The following is an 18,769-nucleotide window of genomic DNA, read 5'->3' on the forward strand; positions in this document are numbered from 1 at the left end:
CTTTGCACTGACTTGACTACAAAAACTGTGAATTTATTAGCAAGATTTTTTTTTAAGTGAAGAGAAGCTATTTCCCTTCCCAAGAACACATTATTCCAGAAGGGAGCAGAGGCAGTGTCTTGCCCACACACAGTATGGCTCACATGCACACACCAATCACAAGGTGTGCAGTGTTCTCACCCTCAAACACTAAACCCAGCCCATGGATCTGTCCTTACCCAGCCTGGGTCGGGCTCTTGCCATTCATAGAGAAGCTCCCCCAACACTGGAAAGCAGCTTAGACTGCATGTCAAATGTAGGGTTTAAGCCTTAAAAATCAGCACAGACACCCTTTTATTGAACATGTAAAGGCTGTGGAGGCACGTCCAGAATTTGGTCTAGAGGACGTGTAAACATAATTTTTTTGATTTATTCACCAGCCTTTTTCTGAAAGAAGAGGAATGACTTAAAGATGCTAAAATCGTGATCATAGAATCATACAATGGGTTGGGTTGGGAGGGACCTTAAAGCTCATCTAGTTCCAACTCCCTGCCATGGGCAGGGACACCTTCAACTAGACTGGGTTGCTCAGAGCCCCTTCCAGCCTGGCCTTGGACACTTCCAGGGTTCATGTTCTAAGGAGTTGAGCGTATTTCTGTGATGTGATTCCACATTTGCTCAGCTTCCTCCTGCCCACTGTTCCCCAGGCTGTAACTGGTGTGCTGGCTACGTGAATAACCACGTTGGAGTTTCACAAGACTCCTTTGTCTGGGCTGCACATCATTGCTGGATTAATTGTCTACAGCTCAGATAATTAACAGGAAATGTCACCAGTGTGTATCAGGAGTCTCATACAAAAGCATTCTCTCTGTATTGCAAAATGGGACCTTCAGTCCAGGTTCTGGCACCCAGAACACGCCATGTCTTGTTTGTAAAAATCTCACAGTTTGCAAGAAAAGGACAATTCTGCGTTTGAAAGTGTCGTAATGATCAATACAACTCCAGACTGCATCTGGTATTTCTTGTTTTGAGGTCTCCAAGCCTCTTTGGGGTTGCTGATGGCATTTCTTGTTTCTTTTTAGCCACGTGACACAGACAACGTCCTGGATCCATCCCGTCACAAGCGCTCTGAGCTTGCTCTGCTCCGAGGAGGAGGAGGACGGAATGAGAGACCTGCCCGGGTCCAAGAGCTGAGGGCTTGAGGCTGCTGACAGGGAGTAGTTAGTCTGGTCCCAGTTCCCTAGTGAGAAGATGCCCAGGTTTTAATCTACCTGCTTTCCAGTGTAATGTAGTTGTACCTGGTGACGTTTCTCCCCTTCAGGCTGGAGGAGGTTCTGCCATTTTTGAGGTGGGTTTATTGATGGGGGTACAAAGGATGCAGGTGCTGCAGGAGTCCTTAATCTGTCCCACTTTGGTGTGCAGGGATCAGTCTCACCTTAGGGCCCAGTCCAGTCTTTCCATGACTTCCCCACTGACATAATTAACCTGACCTGAAGTGAAATTTTCACGGCTTTGGCCAACATGAGAGTTAAGATGGGACAGTTGGTGGTAGATTCCAGCTGATGGCTGACTGAGATGCAAGGTCAGCTGGGGTTTTTGAACCAGTGCTGCTGAGTATAATGCAGATGGCTTTACTGAAAATCTTTATTTTTATGAAAGAAATCTGCAAATAAGTTTTGCTAATAGAAATTTAGCCATTTGTTACAAGTATTGGAGCCCTGATGAGTTTTAAAATGAATACTTATTACAAATAGTTGTTGAGCTTTAGAAAAACGAGTCTTTGATATCTTGTCAAGTGAAAAGAAAGTTTTGATAGAGGACACCATGCTCTTTCAACAATATGAGGCAAGAATGAAAATTATTCTACTTTTGTGCTCTGCTAAACCGATACATACACACATCAAATACTTCAGTGGAAGCTGTGAAGTTTCAAGTACAATGAAACCTGTGAAACCACCTCCAGGATCAGCAGAAATCAGTCACCTCCTCAGAGCTGGTCTTTAAGTAGAACAAAATCATTTTGTACACACTGGTGATGATTTAAAGAGGATAAAGAAAATGACGGGGGGTGCTGGCGCAAGTTAATGAACAGGTTTGGGTTTACCTCAATAGCACAGAGTATTTTAAATCTCATTATTAACAGCACAGTGTCTGATGTCAGCTTTGTCAAATGTATGATTCTATGCTGTGTTTTTCTGGAGGCTCTTTATGTATGTGTGTGTGTGTAATGGTGGGTGTTACTAATGAATGTTCAGACCTGAACTCTGCAGAAGCACTGATGGATATGCCAAAAGAAAACTCTGTCTCTGACCTTCAGTGCAAGAGGGAGAAGGGGACTGTGGCAGTGTGAGGAAGGCACAGGCTGCAGTCACATCTCTTAGGTCTGTATTCAGTAGATGTGTCACTGGATTTAAGAATCCTTGTCCTCTGAGGAATGGATAGAAAGCTCAGACTTCCTCACAGTTCTGGTGCCTCAACCACACTCTCTGTCCTCAGCCCTGCAGAGCTGTGCCAGGTCAGGCACGCTGGAGCTGCTGATCCTTTTGAGTCAAAATAATACACCTTCTTTTGAAATCCAAGTCATGTCTCTGAATAGCAGTGCAGGAATCTCCTGCACTTGGTCTGAGAGCTGCAGACACATCCCCAAATGTTCTTCCTGGAGGAACAGCATGCAGCTCACAAAAGAGGCTTTTGCAGGCTTTGCTGGAAGTAGATGTCAGGATATATTGAATAAGCAAATAGCAAAAACTTGTTTTGTACTTTTAACTAGGTCAGACCCAAATTATCTGTGAATCTACACAGGTGGTGTGGATTAAGAAGAGCTTGCTCAGCAGACCCACAGTAACTTATATTTCTAAGAAAACTTCTCATAACAATAACACATGAATACTTTAGCCATTTTTTGTCCCAGTGGCTCCTGCAGCTTCACAGCCTCCTTTGTGCTCCTGGAGAGCACAGTCCCAAGGGACAGAGCTTGTGCTTCAGGCTTGGACACTCCAGAAGCATTTTTATTTAAATCCCTTTTCTGCAAATGGCACAGACTCATGACCCACAGAGGACATGTGAGGCTCTGAATTCCTTGTGGTGTTTGCTGTAGCTGTAGAAATCATTTGGATGCTTTATGACAGCACTTTCTGTTCATACTTCCGTGACATCCAGACTGCACAGAGATTCCAGTTTTCCAGTTCTGCTCAGGAGAGATTGGAATCTCCACTTGCCTCTTTGCAGCCTTGATTTATTCTGCTTGTGGCTTTGTGACAACTCGCCAGGTGTTCCAAAGAGGAGAAGCTATTTAGGGACGGGGGCTGTGGATCAGGGAGGCTGCAGGAGCAGAGACTTCACGGGGAGCAATTTAGAGCTGTCCTTGTGTTGGCTCAGCTGGAGGAGGACAGCTCTGCACGTGCTGCCTGCCCTTCCCTGGGAGCTGGGAATGATCCCAGGCCAGGCCCAGCCTGCTGTGCACAAGGGGGGATCTGCTGCTCTGCTCCCCGTCCCCACCCACGGATGAGAACATGCCAGAAGCTGGAGCCTGTTCCCCCCCTCTCTCTTATAAATTTGCCTAGAAATTAAAGGCGTTAGAAATAAATCTCTGCACCTCTCCAGCTACTCCAGTGAGCTTTTACCTCTCCACATAATCCACTAGTTCACGTTCTCCGTGGTTGGAAATACATTTTCATACCTACAATCTCCAAATGTTCTAATCTATTTTTGTACGCTGCCATACACTGTTTCCTAGGTTATTTCTCTTGATCTCCCCTTGTCTCTTCCTTTCTATGAAATAGTTCTGTGAAATTATTTTGATGAAACTGAACTGTGTATTTTGAGAAAATGGTTGTAGGATAACTTGAACAGAATTTGTAAAGAGCAGTTGTCAACATATGCAACGCTGTAAACAGCAACTTTTCATTTTTATTCCTGAATAAAAAAAATTTAAGTAGAAAATATATTAAAGTGCATGTTGTATCCTTTAAAATAATGAAACTACAGCTCTATATGGGAGTAGATCTGTCCCATGTAATGTTCTTCATCTGTTCAAATGCCTCTTGTAAGAGGCTGCTTTAGGAGTGGTTTGGTTCATTTCTTTAGGTCTGTCTCTGACACACAGGAGGTGCCTGGTGGCACTGAGGGAGGACAAGGAAAATCCTTTAAGAAAAATGCTTGTGGTTGTGGAACAGGCTGGGCTGTGAAGTGGGAAAGGCTGTCCAGGAGCTCAGGAAATGCTGTTCTGACTTGGCCGGTGAAATGTCTGCTTTTCTGGGAACTGATGGGATTCTTAACGCTCAGCTCAAGATACTCCTGCAGGAACATTAATCCTCACTCCAAACCAAGCACCAGAATTCAGTGGCCTTTTTGCAAATGCTGCTCTGAGTGACTTTTGTGTGGCTCTACCTTGAGTCAGTAGCAAAAATCTGAGTCGGCTCAGGAGCCTTTGTTCAGTTCTGTGCTCCTGGTCCTTGTGTGTCATCCATCCCACCCACTCCAAGGAGCATCAGCCCGAGCTTCAGCTCCTGGGAATGAGCCCAGTTGCACCAGTTCAAACAGGCACCTGTCAGCCCAGGCACTGGGGCCAGCCTGGCAAAGATGTTTAGCAGCTTAAACACATTCGTGGAGTTAATGGGAATTAGGCACCTAACCTACTTAGATGCTGCTATAAATGCTGCTAGGCATGTTTAGGTACCTAAATACCTTAGTAAATCTTTCCCCTTACTGCCTGCAGTGATAGCCTACCAAAAAATCAAAGACCAGTGGCTAAAGCCTCACCTCTGTCCTCTGTAACCAGCTTTGCCTTTCCCTGGGGATTGTTTTCATGTTACACTAAAAATACCAGCCAGCTCACAGGTTGTGCCATCCAGGTTCTGTTCATATTTTTGGTGGTTTGATTATTTACTGCTCATTCAAGATTTTTTTTTCCCCAAACAGTGGCTGATGTTGCCTTGGATTTAATAGATTGATATTTTCACAACACTCTTTTAAGATATTTTATTACAAGATAATAGTATTGAATTCACTTCCCACAAAGGTGCAATGAGTTTTGTTTCATTCATCATTAAGTCATAAAATTGAAAAAAGAAAAAAGGCATGGGCCAAAATCTGTTACAAATAGAGATTTGTGTTTCCAAATATGAGGTTGGGAAGTTGAAATCATATGATCTGATCAATGATAACCAATCAATTATAATCAATGCTGATTCTGTCCCCGTGGTACAGTATCTGAGTCAAACCCAAACTAGTTAAAGCTGATCATTTGAAGAGAGTAGATAAATAAATTTGTATCCCTCCTGCTCCCAGGTATGTTTTGGGAGGTTAGTTCTTGCCCTGCAAATTCTGCCCCTGAAGCCATGAGGCCATGTATGATCAAGATCTCCATTGACAACTTCCAGGATTAGCTGAGGTTAAATATGTATAGAGTTAACTACTGTCTCAGGATATTTTCTTGCATTTTCTAACTCAGCTGTTCTCAGCACAACAGCCAGGACAATGATCTCTTTAGTAGTTAAAATGATGCTCAAGACTCACAGAATTATGTCCAGCATCTTTTCCAAAACACACATGAACTATGTTCTTCCTTCAACTTATGAAGGATATTGATGAATAGAGATATTGAACTGAACTACTTGATCCTTACTGTTCACTGAGAGCTCAAACAAGGGATGTTAATGAAATGATTCCTCATCTTGATAAGGAAGAATCCAGTTTCTCCAGACGGAATGATGGTTTCATTGTTTGGCTTCTTGGCTAAAAGCAAACCATGAAAAATTATGTTTTTGCTGCTGCTTTGTATAAATCACTCTGGCCCCCAAAAGCTACACACCAATTACAAATGTCTTAATCTCTTCCCAAGTTCCCTGCCCATCAGCTGTTCAGCAATCAATATCTCCCTATGACCCAACTATTATCATCAAGAACTATCCTTGCTCTCGTACATAGAACTCAATAAAACGTGATTGAAATGGAAAAAGAAATAAAATTATATTTGTGGCCTAAAACAGAAATATAACAGTAGCAGCACTGATATGGGAAAGAGAAAGGATCTTAGGAAAGCAAAGCATTGAGGTTCCTGTTTTCATTTTCACTCCAAAGGCTGGTACTTCATCCCCACTCCTTTCCAACCCCAATTGCCTGAGGAAACCAGGAGCACAGGGCTCTCCAGGGATGGTGGAGCTCTCAGCCCACAGCAGCAGCAGCCTGAGCTGCTTGTTTTAATCTCCAGTCTGACCCCTGGGGACCCCAATACCAGAGACTGTAATTAGTCACTGTGGGGGTTACATATCCCAAGTCAAAGACAACTGTCCATCACAGGAGCAGAGAAGCCCCCTAAGAACCTGCCTGGTACTCTCAGACCTTTATTACTCCTTCAAATTAAATGCAAAAGTGTTGTAAATAATAAAGACACAGAGGAACAGGAAATAGGACCCAACAGGGTTGAGGTATGGCTGGCTTGTTAATTGGCTGTTTGTAAGATGCAACCAAAAGGAACCATTTTGTTATTAAAGGAAAATGTATAAATGCAATTAACCTCCTCTTATTCACTTCTCTGCTCATCTTTGGGAATGCAGTCCAGTCCCTTGAGCCTAAACTCTCCATGTATGTTCTTAACCCAGGCTGGTTTCAGCTGCTGAAGGAGCACAGTACTGCAGGCTCTGCTGTTCCAATAACCACTTCAAATCCCACAGTGAGAGATATAAAAGCAAAAAATCAAATCAATAGTAAATGTTCACTAACAGGGAAGTCCTGTGGCTGGTTGAGGAGGACAGAAAAGTGGTTTATTGCTTTGTTTGGTCCAAAACTCTGAAGTCTGTTTCAGCCCAGGTTTGTTATCGTTGCTTGTCCTGATATTATGAACACACAAATTAACCTACTTACAGGAACCTGGAGGAAAAGGCCTTGGTAAGTTCACCACGTTGATAAAAATACAGATTCTGTTTATAAGAAAACTCTTTAGCCATTGGGACTGAAGTTTTGTAGGGCACCAGCGGGTGCTACAAGAGGGCTCCTCTGGGCCAGGGGCACTGGCCAGGAGCGGTGGCAGCACAGGGGGAATGAGCAATTTGGTTTCTGATGTGGCTGAGGGAAATTGTGCTTCCCAGGTAAGGAGAACTATCGAGTTCCTTCTTTTGCTATATCCAGAAGGGAAAGGCAAGCCAAGGGCTCTGGGGCTGGGAATGAGGACAGTGGCACAGTGTCAGACACATCATCACCTCCTTGAACCCGCAGCGCACGGGAGCTGGATCCTAAGGAGGGATCGTCACCAGGTGAGCTCTTCCTTGCTCTGGCAGCTTTGAGCTTATTGTAGTGGAAAGTCCTCAATCCAAACACCCAGTGTGCCCTGTGAAGGCACTGACAGGCTCCAGCTGCAGCAGGAGGGTGAGCAGAGAATGCACAGCAGGGTGTAATTCCTGGCTAAAGCCAAGGCCACAGCGCAGCCTCCTCCCTCTGTTTGTGCTCTCTGCATTCCCAAGTTGTTGTGGGTGCTGGTGCCCACACAACACCCATCTCTGCCTCTCCCCCTGCCCTACCCCGCTCTGATCACTCCCCTGGAGCAGAGCAGTTCTCAGCTGCCTTTTCCCTGCCACGTTTCCAAGGGGAGGATGGCAGCTCTGACAGCTCCCGAGCTGGTAAATTGAGTTTGCAGTAATCCCAAATACCTGAGATAAGAAGCACAGCTCTGCCATGGAGGCCGAGGGCTTTAAAAGCAGGGAAGGGCAGGGACTGGGATGGATGTACGTGCCTGATGTCATGTGTCCCTGCCAGGGCTGGAGCCTAATTGGATTTCACAAATGTGACTTCTGTGTCTCTTGATCACAAAACCAAATTAAACCTCAAGAAGTTTTCAACAAATCCCTACCCAAAAGTTTGCCTCAACAAAAAAAATTATGATAGACTCATTCCAGCCCCTCCTCTGCCCCAGAAGGGGAGCAAAAGGAAAACTTCAAACAAGAACTATTGCTTTAAAATAAATAAGCAGAGAAGCAAAGCAGAGCCAGCAGATCTGCTGAATTCCTGGGTGCACTGAATAAAATCAGTCATGTGATAATGATGGGATTTTCTAGAACACCTTTTAGGCATGCAATTTCTGCATTAAATCTATTCAGACGTCCCTAGAACATCTGTTTCTTCTATAAAATGGGAGTAGCAGTCACTTTTTACAGTGCACTGACAGCCACAGATAAAAGCCTGGTAATTGCTAGCAGGGACTACTTCAAAGTTAACCTGCCAAGATTTTTAAGACTATTGCACATGATAGCCCTGTGCTGGTTCACACAAATTTGGGAGGTGAGGTACACATTAAAATTGTAGGTAGCAGTGGGATTCAAACAGATTCCAGCCTCTCTTGAAGCCAGATCAGAAGCAGGCTGATGCCTGGAGTCACAGTAGCAGAGGGAGCAGAGTAAATCCCCTGATTTGCTGTTAATGTGACCTAAAATCAGTGGGAGCTGCTGTAGCACGTGGGTGCCACGGGCTGCTCTGCCTCCCTTCAGGGAGACACCAAAACACCTGCTAAAAGCCTGGATATCCCCGACAGAGAGGAGCCATTTATAGCTCCTGCCCGGGAAGATCCACAGCTCTGCAGCAGCACGGGGCCTGGCTGCTTTTCATCCAGCTCTCTCCATGTTTATTCATGAGTCGGGGTGCAGGGAAGATGAAAAGGCTGCTGGCAGACTTCTCCCTGGAGTCTCCACTTGAAATGGTACCACATTTCCAGGGAAGCCTCACTTGTGCTCATAACAAGGCTGATCCTCATGGGAACACCGTCGTTCCTCTGTAGTTCTCAAGGCAAGCAAACATTATCCTTATTGTCCAAACACTGAGGCACAAGGAGAAGTCACCAAACCTCACCTGCTTTGGTGAGATCCAGAGGTGGAGTGAGATATTTTTAGTGCTCTTGAAAAGCCCAGTGGCAATCCTGTGATTTGCTTGGTGCCAGGCTGCCCCTCTGGGCTTTGCAGCAGCTGTAAAATAGCACCCAAAAAACCAGGGGCACAGGGACTGCTGGCACTCAGGGCTCGAGCAGAGCAAATTCTGCTGCTGAAAAGCCACCTGAGATCTATGTTTGTAACAGGGAATGGCAGATATTGGAGAGAAAAAAAAACAACTAAACCCTTGCCTGAATGAAAAGAAAGTGATGTTGGGGAGGACTTCTGAGCTCGGAATAGCTGCTGCCATCCTCTGTCACAGCCTCACTCCGTGAGCAGGGACAGCCAGGGACAGGCTGCCAGGGTGCTCAGTTCTTGTGTGCAACATCCTCTGCTAAGGAACAGCAGTTACTCACTCCCTGGAGAACCTACAACCTGAAAAAAAAAAAAAGCTAAATCAACCCGATTTTTTGTAATTTTGAAGGGAAATGTTTTAAATATTGAAAAGAAATCACGTCTCCTGTTATGTATTATAAAACTGGAAAGCTTAATTTTGGTTTTTTCTCAGTTGATTTGCAAACTCCCATCGGTGCTGTGGGTGCTGTTGCCATATCATGGGGGGCTCTCTGGGCCTGAAAAGTGTGTTCTCCAAACAAACCAAACCCACAGTGTTTTGTGCCTGCACCTGCAGTGTGTGTGAGAGCTACAGAACTCTCTCTCATGAACTCATGCAGGTTTTACTTTGTGTTCGAATTTACAAGCACCTTCAATCAACAACAAATCCCACATGGATAACAAAGTCAGTGTTACCTTTCCACCGTGGACCCTTTTCTGACACTTATGCCAGAAATATGACACTTCCACAGATTTCTTTGGCCTTAAAACCCGTTCCCTGTGGCAGGGAGCTGTAGCACCTTCGAAGTTTCAACAGCCTAGTGAGAGTGAATTGTTCTAGCAGAGATTACTCAAGAGCTACTAATCTTAGCATAATAAAGCCTTTGACTGACTTCCAAAGGACCTCAATGCATGTGGTAAGTAAACCACTCTCACCTTCTTTCTGGTCTTTCTTACAGGAAATAGTGAGAGAGACAACAGTGATGGAAACTGTCCAAGGTCATGCAGCAAGTGGTGGCAGAGGCTGGAGAGGTGAACACTGGTCACCAGCCTGGTGCTTCCACCCCTGCACTGAACTGTCTCAGTAAGACTCCAGATCAGGTGTAAAAGATTAAATTAGAAGAAAATTTTATTTTTCAAACACAGTATTAAGAAAAAAAAACGGTGTTTAACTCTCCCATCTGGGTCTAACACCTCCCGCTCAAGAAAATTAAAATAATAAGACAATATGGGCTTGCAGAAGGGACAGCTTTTGCAGGGAAGAACTCGCAGAACAGAACAGTTGACAAGACAGTTAGATAATGACCCAGATAAAACGGTGGTGCTGGATGTCTGAGCAAGGTATCAGAGAAATGTTCCAAAAATCTTGTCTAAAAGTCTGCAGCAGTTGAAGTTTTGTTTCTGTTGCATGGAAGCTTCTTGGCCACGGAGGCTTTGCTGTCCCCAGTGGCTCCAGCCCTCGCCAGGACAAGGAGGAAGGAGTTCCCCGAGGAGCAAAACAATCACTGAGTTGTACAAGCACAAATGCAAAGTGCTGTGAGAGGCTGATGGTGCTGAATGGAGCAGGTTGGATGGATCGTTGTATCCATGGCACCTGAGGAGGTGACTCATGTCATGGCTATAAATACAAACCTGCTTGTAAAGGACACATTCTAGTAAAATCTGCAAGAGCTCAACGCAGCTCAGGTAATTCAGTGTTTGCTTCACTCAGAAACAAGTCACCAGCTCCTCTCTGACAGGGGCAGGGCCATCAGGTGTTAAGAACAGAGCTGATGGCACCTGGATGGAAAGGCAGCTGCAAACGGGAGAACCATTAAACAGCTGCATGCCAGCTTATATGCATCTTTCCTGGGAGCCAAGAACATTGCTCTGGGGTATCTGTGAGTTCCTAGAAGAAATCACAGACCTCATAAGGTAAAGCCATCAGGCAGAGCTCTGCTGGCAGACTGGGCTTCACATCAGCACATAGTTTGGGATGTTTGCACTTGGAGAGGAGACTGCGACTTGCCTCCCTAGGAAAAAAGGGAAAAGGATAAAAGGCAACTTCTCCAAATTGAGAAGTGCCATTTGCTTCTGAGCTGAGGGGCTCTGTGCCCCTGAAGTGAATGCAAAGACATCTGGGGTTCAGACCACGCTGCTGCCCACCAAGGTAATGAGTGTGGAGATGTGTTTCTGCTCCTCTTCTGGTTAAATGGTGAGGGATGTGATTAAATCAGTGGGAAAAGAGAGCTGCATTCATGGCTGCTCTGTAGTCAGAGGTCTTGAAGGGATACACCCAGGACTTTTAAAAAATAATATACTGAATTCTGAATGGTTTTTAGGAGACACAAACAACTTTCTCATTACAATGACCTTCTTCTCTCCCTGTGTTTAAATATTCCCTGGCTCAGTGAAGGTGGAAAAAAAGTCAGAAAGCTGAGTTGGTTCAACATTACAAAGCTTTGAAAAAAAGTAGTGATAGACAATTTCTTCCTCCCCATCCAGGGTCACGAAACAGATGAAATCTCACTGCTCTGGCAATTTTTTGCATGTATTATTGTATGGCTTAAGATTCTGATAACGTGGAAAGATAATCAAGTCGGAATCTGATTCGTTTGTACCTTTCAGAATATTAGTAATTTCACAGTATATTAATTTTTTCCTAGATTAGTTTCAATGTGTAACAGCACTTGAGTTAACAGAGACACAGGGGCAGACAGTATTCCAACATTGCTGTGAACATCTGTTCCGAGTTACCAAAATTCCAGCTCAAAAACAAATATTTCCCCTATAAATCAACCCAAACATTATCCTGAGTGTTGTAACAGATGCAAAGTGATTCTGGCTCCCTCTGCCCTGTGGTTTGGCTCTTTCCTTAAAAGTGATGTGAACATATTTATTTAAACACTTCAAGAAATACACATCTGAAATGGCTATTTAAGCCTCCTTTGGAGTATGTCTGATGTTGGTTCAAAGCTGATGGTCAGTTGACAGATTGTCTTATTAACTACAGATTCTATGAATTAGTATAAACTCAAGTTACAGCTTTGCAGATAAACCTGGTCTAGAGCAACATTTAAGCTCCCACTCAAGCGTTCTGAACACTTCAGCCCAGCACCACAGAAATGATGACCCGGAGTTTGTGCAAGGGGGGGGTGTTTGTTTTAGGGTTTATATTCATCCTTTCTGGCGTCCTTTGGTGGGTTCTTTGCCCCCATTGTTACTGCTGCTGCTCCTCTTTCATTTCATGAGCTAAATGAATCAGAAGAGGTATTGATTTAGCTGGGATAAAGAAATGAGATTTGTTTACTAAACATGAAATTTGGAAAAAGGCCTTGCAGGAGAGTTCCCAGTTAATGGCCTGAGTATGTGAATAAAAATGTTTGCTTAGGCAGAAGCAGCAATTCTATACTTTGAGGTGTTTAATTGAATTAAGCTGCATCTGAGCAACTGGAATCCAAATCCTTTTTTATTTTTTATTTTTTTTTAAACAGTTTGTATGTAACAGCTCAGCCAGAGAAGGAGAGAACTGAACTGTGGTACCACAGATACCCACAAAATCTTGCAAAGGGGAAAGAGAAAAGTCCTTTTGGTTGCACAAAACACGTTTTAGGGGCAGAAACTGTGCTGTGAGGATGAGGTTTTGGAGTTGTTAATCGTTTTCTGTCGTAAATGCTTGGAGAAAAACAGTGTGTGTGTGCACTAAATATAACTGAGCCTTTAGTGCTGGTTGGGAAATGGGAGCTGCAGGCCAGTTCTCTCCCACAAACAATGGGAACACATGGGCCACACGGAGACACGAGGATGGCAAAGGGAGCACTCGGGAAGTGCCAGAGCCAGAGCAGGGTCTGCAGAGTCTGTGCCAGTCAGCAGAAATCACACAGCCATTAGAACCATTCCCTTTAAAAAAGAGCTCAAAACCATTATGACGTTTAGAACCACGTTTTTCCAAAGGCAATTTGTTAATTAAGGCATAACAGTAAAAAAAAAAAAAAGACCTAAAAGCTGCATATGTGTAAACCAGCATAAAAATGTGCATTTTGTTCAACATTTCTATTTGTAAAGAGATGGAAGCCCGTTCTATATGCAGTAGGCTGCATCCTTCTATGGCATTATACATTTGCTTTATATATTGTTAATTAGACCTAATTTAGGCCTCGGAAAAACCTCATTAAAATTCTGATTAGTGCTGCTGGCAAGCAGCCACCTAAAAAGCCTCTATTTCTTCCTTTGATAAGTTTGAAGCTGCTATAACAAACAGTAAAAATAAGATCACAGCCTTCTTTCTCATGCCAATCAACATAATGTATTCTCCAGGTCAAAGCCACTCGAGGGAAAATACAGGAGGAGAACATCTTTATTTCCCTCTTCATGCATGCTGTCAGGTGGCTACAGAAAACTGGGAGGATGTTTATGCCCTTTGGCAGTTTAAAACAAACAAATAATACATATAAAAACCCAAACAAATTCAAAAAACCAAACCCATGAAACGGGCTATGAAAATGCTAATTGTAAGCATTCAATAACAACTTACTCTGCAAGACAGTTAAATAAAGGGGTTGTTAAGGCTTTAAAAATGAATGGGAATAAAAAATAATACAAAGCTGGTTTAATATTACACTAGTTCTGTCTGATGTTTTCAGTGTAACTTTCAATACAGCTTGTACTCTAAATGACTGACCAAAAAAACACATGGCACAAGAATATCCTTAGTCCAAATACAGTCAGTTATGAACCCATATTGCTGCAGATAACTTTAAAAGAAAACATGGCATTAAAAAAAAAGAAAAAAAAAAGAAGTCAAAGACAAAATAAAGCAACAAACAATAGCAGGGCTGCTCTGCTTCCTTGTGCCTGTGTGTATGTGGAGGGGTTGTTATGATACAGCTGCCAGCTATCATTGCATTCACCTCAATTAACTCCAACATTTCTCTTTAATGCAGAAAAACAACTTTCCAGGGCCGAGCGCTGTTTGAGATGGCAAACACTGCGGGTTTCTGTCAGTGCACTTCGTTTCTGGGCACATCTGTCCTCGCAGGAGACACGAGCAATTAGCCTGGTCTTCCAGAGGAGCCACCAGGAATTGTGTGGAGCCGCTGACTCCAGCTGGGAGAGGCAGGAGGGCTCCGAGCCCGGCCCTGTCCCTGGGAGCACAATCCCCACTGTGCAGCTGCTCCATCCCACATCACTGCACACGGCAGCCCTGGACATGGGTAAGACAAAGCCAACATATGATTATGGGAAAATACCTCATTTTTTCTTCTGATAAACACCCAACCATGACACTGAAATCCAGCTTTGGGGTGCTCTCTACCAGTAAAGCTGATTCTGTGTTGGAATATACATTTAAAAAAAAAATCCAAGTTACTAATACTCTGTTTTTCCAAGCTCTTTTAAACTGTAATCTTTAGAGATCTAATCAGACTTTCTGTACCAGATAAAATAGGGAGATGCACACAGAGAATCCAGGGTGCATTTGCCTCTTAAGGCAGCGTTCAGTCTGGATGTTGCATTATGGTATTTGCATAAGTAGGCTTCCAAAAACCTGGGAAGCCTGGTAGGCTGATATTCAACATATCCATGTGCACATTATGATCTGAGATAGCAACTAGTTTCCAAGTGAAATTTTTGATGAGAGATTTGAACAGAATAAAATGAGCCATAGGAGACGTGGTGATTTAGCAGAACCCCCTGGCTGGGGGGTACCCAGGAAGGGCACTGGGAGCTGGCAGCAGTGACAGGAACCTGCTCAGCTGCTGCATGGAACTGAGAGGGGGAGCACATTAAAAAAGTGGGGGGGAAAAACCCCTCACTCTCATCAAAAAGATTTAATGAATTTAAACCTGCAGAATAAACTGCATATGGTTAACAATGTGCATTTCTGCACCACTTGCTGCTGTTACAACAATTCTTTCATAAAGAGACATAGCATGACTTCAATGCCTTTATGTTTAGAAGCCTGATTTCTGTCTGTAGGAATTTTCCCAGTCTTCTGCAGAAGGTCAGGCTTTCTTGCCAAACAGAAGATAGGTTTATCATGTTTCTGTGTTCTTAATAATGTAAATTCACAGGATTAAAATGCTTTCTGCATTTTTTTTTTGAAGGGAAACCTGGGAGCAAGGTGGATGTCACAGAACTGATCACAGAAGTACAGGACAGAAAGAAACCCCAAGCTTGGGGTGGCTTTGCAAGTCTGAAGCCCGGGATACAAGTTACTTCAGTGACTTTCACAGACCTCGTTGAGGAACGTGGGTTTGCAGGATCAGGCTGCCCAGATCCAGAGCTGATAAGCCCATGCATGCGGAATACTTCAGGCTAAATTCTGCCTGACCTTCCCCAGCACCATGCCTCAGGCAAGCTCTCTGAAAGCAGCCATTTGAAGTCAGAGAAATCTGGGTCATTGACTTCAATAGAAAGTCTGATTAAGGAGGGGATGCTCAGCTCCTGCACCTTTCACTCCTCCCTTTTGCTGCAGCTCTGCCTGGGGATGGGCTGTTTTATTCTGTGCTCGTGGGTGCTCTCCTGTCTCCAGTAAAACCAATGCCAAATTCCAAAATCAAACAGTCTGAGCATGTAAGAACAGCTATTTCTAACTGTCTTCCTGCAGCATGCAAGCCAAAAGTGAGAAAGGAAGAGGAATGGAGTGCACAGGAATAAATGGAAGGATCAAGTTGTTTTTCCCATTGGCACCAGCTGGGAGTTGTCCTTATTCAAGGGAAGGTCTGACTGCAAAACAAGCCAGCTACTCCCTTATCGCTCCTCTCAATCCAGTCCTGTCATCTGGCTGCTTACACCTACTGGGCCTAAATAATTTGCCAAGGCACCAAGGGCACGAGGTGCCTGGAATGGCCTTGAGAGGCTGGTTAATGCTTTACAAGGGTAAGGTTGCTTTAAAAAGCGTAGCAGAGTATTTGTTCCAAAACTGTAGTCATCACTGAGAGCCACACTTGCTGAGTTCAAACCAGGTCAGCTGCCCAGGCAAGTACATGTATTTGATCTACTGTCATGGTAAAGGCTGACTGTAAACTTTGGCAGGGAAAATTATTAATCTTTCAACTCGCAGCATATAAGCAATGACTGGTAATGCCTATTTTTCTGAGAACTGGAATGCCTTTTGGAACCACCCCAGATTACTTAAGAGAAGCTCCTCTGCCATCACCCAAAAGCAGTTCCAAACCTGTCTCTCCCACATTCAATTAGACTTAAAAAAAAAATTAAAAATTAAAAAATAATAATGAAAAAAAAAAGGCGGGGGCAGCTCATGGTTCATTCAACAGGCATTTTTGCTCTTGTGAGGAGCCACAGCAGCTCACTCAGCTGCACCCCGCGGGGACAATAAACATCCAATTTTCGGTAATTCAGTGCTGTGGGTAGCAGCTCTCACTTGGAAAGCCAAGCAAGGGCTACATCCAGAACCTCTGGGAAGGGGAGGGAAGTGGGGGGCAGGCGTTGCTCCTCAGTGCCTCTCAACCTTCTCTTCAGAAGCTGCTGCTTTTCAGCTCCAGTTGGGTGTGGGTATCTGAGCGTTCTCATGTGGCTTTTCATGGAGCTCTGAGTTATGCGTCACATAACGGAGCTGGAAATGCACTGCCATCCCAGGCCAACCTGGGAACCTTCCACTGCCTTGGGACAAATTAGAACTAAAAGGCTGATTCTTGAGCCTCTTCAAATTCTCTCCATTTTTTTACTCAATCCATTCATCCATTGCTTTGGCTCCCAAAGGGCTGAGGTGAAGATCCACTCCGTGGATAAACCAGTGGGTATTTAAGGTACTGTAAACCATTTGCTTTTCCAACCTGTCCTGTGCCTTGACCCAAACACTTGTTCTGCATTATTTATCCCCTACAAATTGTAGCTTGTTCTCCATCCACCTACTTTTGCAGTTCTTTTCTCCAGACAGAACATATTTAACAGAACCTAATAGAGGAATTAAGTGACAGTGGCAGTCCAGCTGTGACCATACACACACCTGACCAGAGAAGGTTTTGCTCAGGCTTGAAAGATTTCTCACACTGCACACACAGTATTGGCTTCCATTTAACCCTGAGACAGAGAGAGAAAAGCCTGAATTCTTCAAACCAGTCTATATTTAAACACATATAGAGCTCTAGATCACAAGCTGTGTGATACCCATGTCCCAGCACAGGAGCAGGTGTCTCTCCATCTACCAGTATCCACATTTCTGCTGAGCCATGATTATTGCATTGTCTTCCAGCCCCACTTTTATCCCACATTTACCCCCTTTTAATTTTTTTTTTTTTAATACAAGTAGGTCCCCTGGAAGATACTGGTCAGCTGGATCCCTAAAAAAGCCTTCCCCTCCAGCTTTCTGCATGGGGAAAGAAAACTGCAGTCATGTTTCCAGGAGATATTTCAGGACAGAATTCCCAATTTCCATTACAGGCTATGCCAGTGCAATGGGCAGGAGAACAGGAACTGCTGCAAAACAGTGGAGAAAACACATCTCGCAATCTGTGCTGAAGGTTTGTGGTTTTTTACCTAAAACATACAGTGCCTTCTTTGTAAATTGAGCTTAAAATAACTTGGGGCAGGGAGGCAGAGGGGAAGGACAGGGACTTAATATTGAGTTTTAAACGAAGGGGCATGAGCAGATTTAGATCCAAGGGCGGGACCAGGTGCAGGCCAGGCCAAGGGTCACACAAGCGCGTCACCGGCGGTCCCCGCTGTCCTTCCAGATTGGAGATCGCGACCCGAGCGCGGCCTCTGAACCGCAGCGCTGCCGGAGCAGCTTCGCCCCCGCGGGAGCGGCACCGCAACCCCCGAGGGACCACCGGGGCCGGGGGGGCTCCCGACACACAGAGGGCACGTCCCGCACGGTCCTCCCGGAGGGGTCGGACGCGGGACACCGCGGGGACACTGCGAGGACAGGGCGGGGACACGGCGGGGACACGGCGGGGTCACGGGAGGTGACGCGGGGCGGGGGGGCGGCGGCGCTGCTGCTCTGCAGGGGTCGGTGCCGGAACCGCCGCTCGCGCCGGCGGGACCCCCGCAGGCAAGACATCCCCCTCCCCAGCAGGGACACCATCCCACCGCGGGACACCCCCCATTTCGGCAAGATAACCCCCCCCGCCCCTGGGAGGACACCCCCGACAGATCGCACACACCACCTCTCCCCCTTCCCGGCAGGACATCCCTCCTCGGCGGAACCCCCGCCCGGCAGGACACCCCTTCTCCCACCACGACACCCCCCATTTGGGCAGGACACCTTCCCCCTCCTCTCTAGCCCCCCCCCGGCTGGACACCGACACCCCCCAGGAAGGACACCCCCCTTCCTCCCGACAGGACACCCCTTCTCCCAGCAGGGCCACCCCCAAGGCTGGGGGTGTTTTGGGGGGGTGGGTTTTTTTTTGGGGGGGGGGGGTCTCTGTGCGCGCTCCCGCCCGCGGGCCCCGCCATTGGCCCAAAGTAGGTCACAGCCCGCGCGCGCGCTCACGTGACGGCCCCGCGCGCGCTCCCCCCGCGCCGCGTGACCGGCGGGAGGGGGGGGAAGGGGGACACCCGTGTCCGTGTGTCCGTGTCCGTGTGTCCGTGTGTCCGCGTCCTCACCCCTGCCCAGCCCCAGCGGCCGGTGCCGCGCTCAGCGCTTTGCGGGGGTCGCGGTGTCGCTCCCTCCCCGTGAGCGCGTCCCCGGGGAACGCACCGGGAAACCCCCCCCGCGGTGGCCGCCCCAGCGATGCCCGCGACCCGCTGGGCAGGACACGGGGCTGGGGTGGAAACCGGTGAAATTCCAGCTGGAATCACCAAACCCCATCGTGCACCGGCAGTGGTGTCCAGGGGTGCTGTGCAGGGATGGGTGCCTGTGGGTGCAGTGATGGGTGTCC

At 45.9% G+C, this 18,769-nt stretch overlaps 1 protein-coding gene across 5 annotated transcripts in view; it reads left to right on the forward strand.

Annotated features, from left to right (window-relative positions):
* STXBP4 (syntaxin binding protein 4) overlaps window positions 1–3,921 on the forward strand; it is a 67,574-nt gene extending 63,653 nt beyond the window's left edge. For 4 of the 5 annotated variants that reach the window (XM_027691615.1, XM_027691616.1, XM_027691614.1 and 1 more), the window contains one exon: window positions 1,062–3,921. In XM_027691615.1, the coding sequence (XP_027547416.1) occupies window positions 1,062–1,173 (112 nt within the window). In that variant the 3' untranslated portion in view covers window positions 1,174–3,921. The remainder of the gene's footprint in view (window positions 1–1,061) is intronic. The other variant, XM_027691618.1, reaches the window with a different exon arrangement.
* Window positions 3,922–18,769: the final 14,848 nt, after the last annotated feature.

This window comes from Neopelma chrysocephalum, unplaced genomic scaffold, assembly GCF_003984885.1.
Source record: "Neopelma chrysocephalum unplaced genomic scaffold, ASM398488v2 Primary Assembly neopelma1_84, whole genome shotgun sequence".
Lineage (NCBI taxonomy): Eukaryota > Metazoa > Chordata > Aves > Passeriformes > Pipridae > Neopelma > Neopelma chrysocephalum.